The sequence below is a fragment of the Papilio xuthus genome, unplaced genomic scaffold (assembly GCF_000836235.2).
Source record: "Papilio xuthus unplaced genomic scaffold, Pxut_1.1 DF825928.1, whole genome shotgun sequence".
NCBI lineage: Eukaryota > Metazoa > Arthropoda > Insecta > Lepidoptera > Papilionidae > Papilio > Papilio xuthus.
In genome coordinates this window covers 1,180,051-1,189,406 of record NW_013532721.1, presented here as the reverse complement: position 1 = coordinate 1,189,406, position 9,356 = coordinate 1,180,051, and the positions used below count along the sequence as shown (strand labels likewise).

The following is a 9,356-nucleotide window of genomic DNA, read 5'->3' as shown; positions in this document are numbered from 1 at the left end:
TACATGCAGTTACTACCATAGTACACCATTTTAAGTACATTGTGGTTTTTCTTTTGATAACACAGATCCCTTAGTCATGTGTCAGTAAATATTATGATTTCATCGTAATCATTCATCATCATCACCCTTGTGGTGATGTTGATGATGATAATTTATTTTATACTTAGCAATAAGTAAAACAACCTAAACCGTAAGTTGTTCATTCGCCCACTAGCGCCTAGTCCTGATTTACACCTTCCCACATTTTATTTGAGTACTGTTAAATTTCTGCAAGGCTATGGAGTTATGAATCATTACATGTTTTAGTTTATGTTATTTTAATGTTAAACATATTTTAAAACATATATATATATATATATATATATATATATATATATATATATATATATATAATACAATGATTTACAAAAGATGCTTCCGTTTATTCATTTATTTTGTAATTTGTTTAATCTTAGTTCAGTATTAGCTCAATGAAATATTAATATTTTACAATTTTTTAAAGATTAACCTTCTATAAGGTCGTTGTACTTCTCTGCTTGAGCTATTCATGCAAAACTTAGTGTCACTTTGTGGCGATAACATTGACCTTTTTGTAAGAGGCTGTTTTTATGAACTTGTAAATTGACAAGATGAATGGATTACTTATAAATGTTTAAATAAATAAAAAGTCACAAGGTCACGAAAACTGTAAACTAAAAACCAAGCAAATTGTTTACAATCGACATATTATTTATCGTAAACTGTTTTAAATTTTACTTAAATTACGTTTGCTAGGTTATCTACGAACTAAATATCGTGCAACATTATTATGCCGGCTGTGGTGTTTCTTATGAATGCGCATTGTGTTCGCGATACATGCATTTCTACGGACTTCCGAGCTTGACGACAGTTGCTGCTATAGGATTACCACAAACATGCGAAGTAAATAGGACAAAATAAACATAGTAACAATTAGATTTTATTGAACTTTTATCCAAATTTTAAACTATTTTAATTATTGTGTCTTTGCATATGAAGATGATGATATTGTAGTGCTTACCGCGAATTGATAAACTTTTTACATATTTTTCCTGTCTGCGACTACGACTTTAAAAAAAAACAAATAGGTTGATATTTTGATCGGTTATTTCAAACTTTGGTCTATTTACACTTTTATAATTCATATAATTTCGGTAAAAATGTTCATATGGTTAGGTTTTGAGTATTGGTCCGGATAAAGTGTAATATTTGGTTTTCCTACACAAGGTGGTTGCCAGGCTATTGTTCAGCACGTTCAGTGCAATGACAAGACGGAAGGATTTCTCGCGGTACGATTTTTGCTAGAGCCTAGTGCGTTTTCTTGTGACCCACTACGTTTGGCTGCTGCTCCTTTGAATAACAAATTATTACATCATTTGTTCAGTAGAACATTGGCCGTTTAATTTACAAGAAAAAATAGTCTTTGCTAGATTTTAATTCAGAGTTAAGTTATTATCTAATACACTATTTATATGAATTTTACACTTAAACTAGTCTATATAAAATATAAGAAAAGATTTATTCATTTCGGTATCGATAGTATTGAAGATTTTCTCCAAACTGATTGGTTTTAAAATTGAACAGCTCCATAAATCATAATATTTTATAGTAATTAATAATCCTGTGTTAGGATTCGAGCTTACTTAATAAAGATTAGGAATCGGTATTTAAATTAATACGTGTATAGGTCTAGACATGTGTGAAAGATTCGACTATATTCAGAAGACATGGTATGCGAAAAGTCCACCTAAGTGTTTGTCATTTATGTTCGTCTCGCCGTTTGGATGGATGGATAAAAAAATATGATAGCCAGAAGTGACTGGTTTATGCTGTAAAGTATTATGTTCGCATTATTTATCTTCACATTGCTTTGGTTCTGTGATTTATTTTGTTACGTGGTTGCGCCGAGTGATTGGCAAAAGTCGGTCAAATCGTAGGTGCGCCAGTGTCCACTTGTGTTTCCTGTTCTTTCATTATGTGCATGTCTGCGTCAATGAATTACAATGGTATTTTTATTTGCGTGGTCAGGTTTAAATGAGGGCGAATTTAATATTAAGCATTGTTAATACAACGATTGAAAGTGTTGATATTTACCTATGATATTGAATAAAGTATTAAAAACGAATAATTTACTAAAATATATTATTAAAAGGAGTCCCTTTAGGCAAGGTTCCGAAGATACTGGCAGCGTTCCCCCTTTGGATAGCTAAACTAATTCTTTGCCCGAGGTTGTCTTTGTTTACCTATATTGTATTTTGCAAAGAGCGTGTATAACGGGTTATGTTTACTCTTATAAAATAAGAAGTCACATTAAAAATACCAAGTTAGTACAAGTAATCAAAACTCTTTAAATTGCCTGCGTAAAGTAAGATCAACTTATCCCTTCACATGCTGGCTAGGATAATAACGAAGTACTTTCGTAATGTCATACATCACTGTGTATGATTTAGCTTTTTGAATGAACCTTCGAAAAGTAAAATTCGAATTCCATGGAAAGTTGAAGTAATAAGTTTATATGGTAAATATTGTGCTTAATTCAGCTCGTAATATATTTTTTATGTTATGTTACAATTTTACTAACAAGAAACATCAGCAAGAGAGCAATTAAATGAATGAGTATTCATTGTATCAGTCAATTATTCAAAATATATATGTGTGTATAACGAGGTAAAATTATATTAAATTGTTAGAAAATTAGATAAACTGGGCACGTATTAATGAAATTCCTAAAAAATTGGTCACGGCCAGTAGCGCCAATTACGGCAACCGAAAACGAGCATGCAACTGTCATGATTCCATAAAAGCGTCTAATTTATTTTGATAACGACATACGAGGTTTCGACAGCTGACTTAGATGTGAACATTGTAAATCTATGTTATGAGTTTCCTTTGACTTTGTGTCCTGTTGTAACGTTTAATAAAAATGCTTTCAACATGCGTCATTTTTAATATTAAACGCATACATTTAAATGTAACTGGTTAAATACCACTATGCATATAATTTTGTACTGTGTTTGTATGGATTTAAACGTTTATTTTTTAAATTTATGGCTTAAAGCTTAATGCTAGGTTATAGGTAATAATTTTGACTGATTCTTATTCTCTAATAAATAAAATACATAGTGTCTGATTTGTCCTTAATGTTTTTATACATACCTAGAGAAAACCTGTGTAAAAATAACAAACATTTTTTTATTTTTTATCCGATCTTAAATCCAGTTGTTTGGAGGAGTGGGCGAACGTTTGACATATTCACCTGTGAATTTCTTTTTTTTATCACGAAAAGTATGACGATAGTAATATTAATATTCTTTTTTTGACAATTAAACCAAACCAGCGCTGATCTCATACCAATACAATTGGTAAGAAGATTAGACATTTTCCATCGCGCTATGAAAAGATTCTTATGCGGGGTGTGACCTCATAAGAATTTCGTAAAAAAACTTTTTCGCGAAATAGCTAATCTAAGTCTAGAATACTACTTTTAGCCTCATCAATTATTCACAAAATAAGAATAAAATGTAGATAAAATTGTAATTAGTAACGTGTTAAAAACAACTTAAACCTTTCGCCATACCGTGGATTTGTTTTATTTTATCGTCTATTATTGATTCAATTTAGTTTAGAGATTCGGCGCTTCAGAGCGTCCGTGGCGCAGAGGTCAAGCACTTGCGTTGCAATCTGTAGGTCCTGGGTTCGAATCCCGCCATGTATCAATGTGTTTTTCGATTTCCGATTTACATATGTACATTTATCCGACGTTCTTACAGTGAAGGAAAAGGAAACATCCTGATGCAACCTGCACATATCTGAGAAGAAATTCAATGATATGTGTGAAGTCAACGAACCCGCACTGGGCCAGCATGGTTGGCTATGGCCTAGTCACCCGTGACTTAGGCTAGGCTCCGAGCCCCTCGTTGGGGAGGTATAGTGAGCTGATGATGATGAGTGTAGAGATTCACGTCCCTAAACCGATACATTCCTAGTTAACCATCTGTAGTTAGGTTTGTTATACATTTAAATTGTAACTATTAATATATAATATTTCACAAACATTTCTCCGTTCTTTTAACAATTAGTTTTCGTTTGCCATTTGACCTTATCGAGGATTTTTTTATTTCTGTACTTCATTGCAAGTATAGATTTTAGAGATTATGTTTAGGATTGCGCAAAATAGTTATACCCTTTGCAACTCGGTGACATAATATTGATTACGATAAGCGAACGTATAACTTGAACATAATTAACGTGCACCGGTTTCCTTAAGTCGGGAAAATAAAAATTATATAACTCAATAATCCAATATGGACCTTTTAAATACCAATTGAATCATAACAGGAAGCTTTTAACTGGGTCACTGTTACAAAATGTTTTATAGGGATTTTAAATTAAGATCACAATCTTTCCTGGTCTTATTGAGTGCGGAATACTTCGAAATAGTTGCGTAATAAATATAAGTCCGGTCGCATGTGTTGTTTGTACCGAGAATGGGACTGTCCACTTTCACTATCAGGGCGAGTGTACATGAGCGTGTAGCGTGTATAGAAGTGTGTACTGCAAATATTTGCAATTTAATTATATCATTTAGTGTATACACAGCTTTACATTTGCGTTATGGCTAATTAAATGCATTCATAGGTATTTACTTTATTTTGTTTTATATCCATTCACTTTTTAGCTTTTAAAAGATTTGACAATTGTTATGATAATAATAATTATTGGTTTACCTAATAATTCAGAGGCAAATCAAGCACCTGACGTAACGTGATAGCTCCCCGATGCGGTAAACATACCTCTAACTTCTCCGGAACATGTGACTTTGAAGTAATCTCTCAGATCTTTTTCTGTATCTTTTTACGCGATTAGCTCATCCGTACACTTTTTGTGTCCAGAAGCCTATGAGTTCCTTGATTCTAGACATATATTGACTGAAACTGATATCTGATTCAGCAAACGCGTGATATTAAGTATTTAAAGTATGCTCTATAACTAGAACTAATACTCTGGTAGTTGGCTCAGAAATCTACTAATACACTTGTTTTTCAGATTCAAACTAAAAACTGTTTTGAATATTCATGACAATTTGAATTTGATTTAATTTCAGTTCAGTTAATCAACTATACATTTGTTTTAGCATTTATTTTCCACGTAGGTGCTTCATACATCGCTAGATCCAAGTGCAGTTTAATTAAAATACAAATACAACGCGCTTACGACATTCCTGCCATATTGGTTTCATTGTTCGGCTTACAAAAGTTTAACATTGATTGCCTATTGAAGAACAATAACATTTTTTTATACAACGTCAACACTAAATTTGTCTTTCTTTTTAAGGATTCTTATTTACAATGTAGGTCAACATTGTTTTTATATCGGGTTTAGTAGTGGTACTTTTTAAGACGAATAGGGTAACCGCATCTTTAAGAAATCTCCAAGACTATTTTCTCGAAAGACGTCATACTTGATAGAATGTGTTCCCAATGCGCCAGAAAAAATGGTAAATAAGAGCTGACCTATCAAAATTTTGTGAAAATAAAAGAGTTATAATATCTCATTAATTTGTATCTAGTTTTGAAATACATTTTATTTGTTACGTCACTGGCTTCGCCAACCACGTTCCCTGTACGCGTGTCTTCCTTCGAACGGCAGTCGTTTACAAACTTGTTGTCCTTTAGCAGAAAAACAACGATACACGTGGCCTCCGGGTGGCTCATACCTTTCTCTTCTCATAAAAGTTCGTCTAGTTCTTGTACTTGCTGCAAATCCACACCACGAACCTCTGCATTCATATTTCATTACCAATAGATCTCTACCAGTTTTGAGAAGAACGTTATTATTGTTTTTTATGAACTGTTTATGCTCAAGACCATCTGCGTATGGCACGTAAATATTAAGATCGCATAAAATTTCATTACCGACATCTTCCTCGCATAGAAACTCGTCCTGTGAAAGTATATTCTCTTCGTTCCGTCTCGCAACAGTCGACAAATCGACTAAAACCGCATGAGAGTTGAAGCCGTTATTTCTATGACAAATTCGTCCGCCATCCGAATATATGAAGCAATCCACCATAAAGTAAATTTTATCCGGTATAGCCTCCGATAAGAATAATAACTTGTCTACATTTTTGAGATAATTATATCGAATCTTTTCGCACTCGAATGTCTTTTCGGAAAAACAACATTTTAAATTTAATTTCGGTGATGTCACTTCTGTTATTGAACGAAGTGTTATTTTTGTACAATTGAATTCGGGGCAAATGTAATATTCTGCATTAGTTCTAGGAATGTACGGGTCATAGACGGGATCGTTGTTTGTAGTTACTGTGCGTCGGCTTGATTTAATGAATGTTCTGCACACAGGCTTTTCTCCTACGTCTATTACACAGACAACGTCTTTATTATATGTCTGAAAGAGAAGATTAGAAGATATTGCATTTGTCCTTATAAATATTCCTTGTATTTCCACTTTTACATGTTTTTTTACGACGACGAAATTAACTTAATTTACGAAACCCAGTTAATTTTGTATTTTAAAATCTAATTTACCAATAAAAGGTGAACGTTAAGCAAATTATAAAGTTATATCTTAAAAATAATGAGTAGATTTTTAATCAGTCTTACCGCCAGAGCTTTATTCATTATTATAATAAACGCGAAGGTGACTTCATATATAAAATTGAAATTCATGTCTCCAATTTTAACATTATAAGCCAAATAAATTATGAGTATCAAAGAAGGAAATAATATGCAATAAAATGCTTAACTATTGTTCGCTCAATTGACTGTCGGATGATGAGGAATCGGATGGAGATTAAATTACGATAGCGTATTACTTTCGCCTGAAGGTTGAGTTCATGACGGACGGTTGAATAATAGTTTTTTTTAAATATTTGAATAAACTGTTACACAATTCATATTCTACTTATAAACATAACTACTCCCGTTATATAGTTACTGTGAACAGAAGAGTTTAATAGTATTTTAAGCTTAAGAATTTATATTGTATATAAACGGTTTTTCGTCAGGTAAGTTCTTTACAACAATACGAGTTGTTTGGTTATTTTCCAGACACTTTTACAGGTGGTCTAAAATGTAAAAATCATTGTCAACATGTTTAAAGAATGGCATCTTCATGAAGAAATACGAGAAATGCTTACATCCTTGATATCTAAATATTTTGTGCTGTTATTATCTCGATTAAATAAAATATTTATATCAATTATTGAAACTATTAGACTTAATAGATTTCGTGACGATTCAATAAAATATTAGTATACATTCATTTTAACTGAATTGATTAAAAGTGATTTAATTGTTACAACTCAATGAAACATTAAGAACATCCGAAAATTATATTGATTAATTTTATGAAAATCTAATAGAAATGGAAACAGATTAAAAATAACGTAGTATTTAATTGAGCAAGTTATTACTAAACTATAAGAAAGAATGTTACAATGTTATATTTTTTGTTACAAAATATACATAGATATTTTGTACGCTACACTTATCGCAACAGCTATTTAGTGACCGTTGAAAGTGTTACAAGTGCGTCTTAGATCTTCTTATTTTATAGAACGACCGTAATTGCTTAATACTAGTATAATAATATAAGTTAATACATACTTGAATGGAAATATATTATAATATGAATAACAGTATCAATAATAATTATAGGGGATGATGTGAATTTGAGTGCTAGTCACAAATTCGTCAATACTTTAAGGCTGGCATTAAATTGAATTATAGTGTGTAATAGTAAAAAGTTATAAGTGGTGGCTATTTAACTTTTATTTTATTTATGAAATATGATTTTACTATTCACTTACCAACAGGAGAAGTTCTTGTTTAAGCATTGTTCATCACAGAAATGAGATCTTCAGGTGACCCTGAAATCATAATGTTGCATTATTATACGTAAAAATAAATATATGTTCACGTTATATACTATTTTACCCTAATATATTTGTTAACAAATAATCAGATCCTAAACTGAATAAGCTGTAAAAAGTCGCAGAATTTCATAAATATTTTTGCATCCTATATGTTACCAATTATGCAATAAAATATGCAAGATCGATGTTTTTCTACAAATAAATTGTAATAGAAGTACGATAAAGAAAAGTTCGTACCGTGTTTTACGATATTTTGATGGTTTTACTTTATTTTGTCAAGACAATACAATCTTTGCATAAAGGTCATGGCAAGAAATTAATAAAATATAAACGGATGTTAAGTTTACGGCTCTTTAAGGTAACGCTGATTAATATTTAAAATATTTATTAATTTTTAAAAGATTAATTCATAGATAACTATATCTTGTTACATACTAATAAATCAGATACTTTAAAATTATACTTGTTTTAAAGACAGCTGTTTTTTTGTGCTAAACATTTAAGCCCTCAACAACTAACATTAAAAAAATAGTATCTTCTGCAAACTACAAATGACATAGAATTCATGTAGGCGAGTTAGGTGACTTGATATTGCGAAACAAAGGCCATGAACTACGCTGTGTCCTTGTACTCTCTGTAGCTTACAAGTAGAACATGATTGTTGCTAGTAATAAAGGCAGTGTTTGAGTAAATTTTACACTAATGTGATAGTTAGCTCTTCGGAAGGTGGCGAAAATTGTGCATGAAGATGTTGTAACATACTAGTAGAGTAGTAACGTACGGTGCTCTAGTTTCGACAAGGTTACAGGTAGGTGTAGAACATAGTAAACGTGTGGCTTATGGCTACGCTTAAAGGTCTTTGTCATAGTAAAACTTACTGTTGGTTTCTGAGACCAAAATTTCAATATAAAACATACATTTATCCTTTAGGCCCCAAACACCCACAATTAGTGTGATCATTTATACTACAGAAAAGAGTCTTTTTTAAAATTTCTTTTTTCTTTACTATTAGATGTTGAGTACTTATTTTATATAACTTCAACACAACAAAATCGTCTTGAAGGTTGTTTTTATGCAACTTATAGTGTTCATGCAAAAAATTGGCAATGTTTATTTATAGAAAGTGTCGCAAACAATGGGACATTGAACGATAGTGAAAATATTAATGCGTCATGCATATCAATGACATGCTGAGTTGGAACAAGCCGCAAGTATTGCTCGGCCACGACTGACAACTGTTATTGAAATGTGAGATCCAGATGATAATGTAACTCGTTGCATTACCCTTTCTGGTATGCATGTTATTTGGAACTAAACCACCGACTGGCTCTTGGGAAAGAGAATTTCTTAATGTTCTAGGAAGTAACGAACGAGTTTGTTGTAATTATTTTGAATGTATGCGTTATAAAATGTACAAGTGCACATAGAACTTACAATTTAT

The 9,356-nt window shown here is 31.7% G+C and overlaps 2 protein-coding genes across 2 annotated transcripts in view; both read right to left on the bottom strand.

The window, feature by feature from the left end:
• The window catches only part of LOC106125493 (uncharacterized), a 28,432-nt gene that overhangs the window by 13,934 nt on the left and 5,142 nt on the right, over nt 1-9,356 (bottom strand). Inside the window, exon 2 of the mRNA XM_013322721.1 lies at nt 7,850-7,909. Coding sequence (XP_013178175.1) covers nt 7,850-7,876 — 27 coding nt within the window. The 5' untranslated portion in view covers nt 7,877-7,909. The remainder of the gene's footprint in view (nt 1-7,849; nt 7,910-9,356) is intronic.
• On the bottom strand, nt 5,574-6,763 carry LOC106125494 (uncharacterized). Its single transcript, XM_013322722.1, has 2 exons — nt 6,642-6,763; nt 5,574-6,426 (listed from the first exon to the last, which is right to left on the bottom strand). Exons 1-2 carry the CDS (start codon nt 6,705-6,707, stop codon nt 5,614-5,616), a joined length of 879 nt encoding a protein of 292 aa, XP_013178176.1. The 5' UTR covers nt 6,708-6,763; the 3' UTR covers nt 5,574-5,613.

Bases quoted from the DNA above. Each gene is read 5' to 3' on its own strand.
- LOC106125494 (XM_013322722.1), bottom strand. From the start codon at position 6,707: ATGAATTTCAATTTTATATATGAAGTCACCTTCGCGTTTATTATAATA. The intron at 6,427-6,641 runs GTAAGACTGATT...CTTCTCTTTCAG, and splicing joins TAATGAATAAAGCTCTGGCG to ACATATAATAAAGACGTTGT.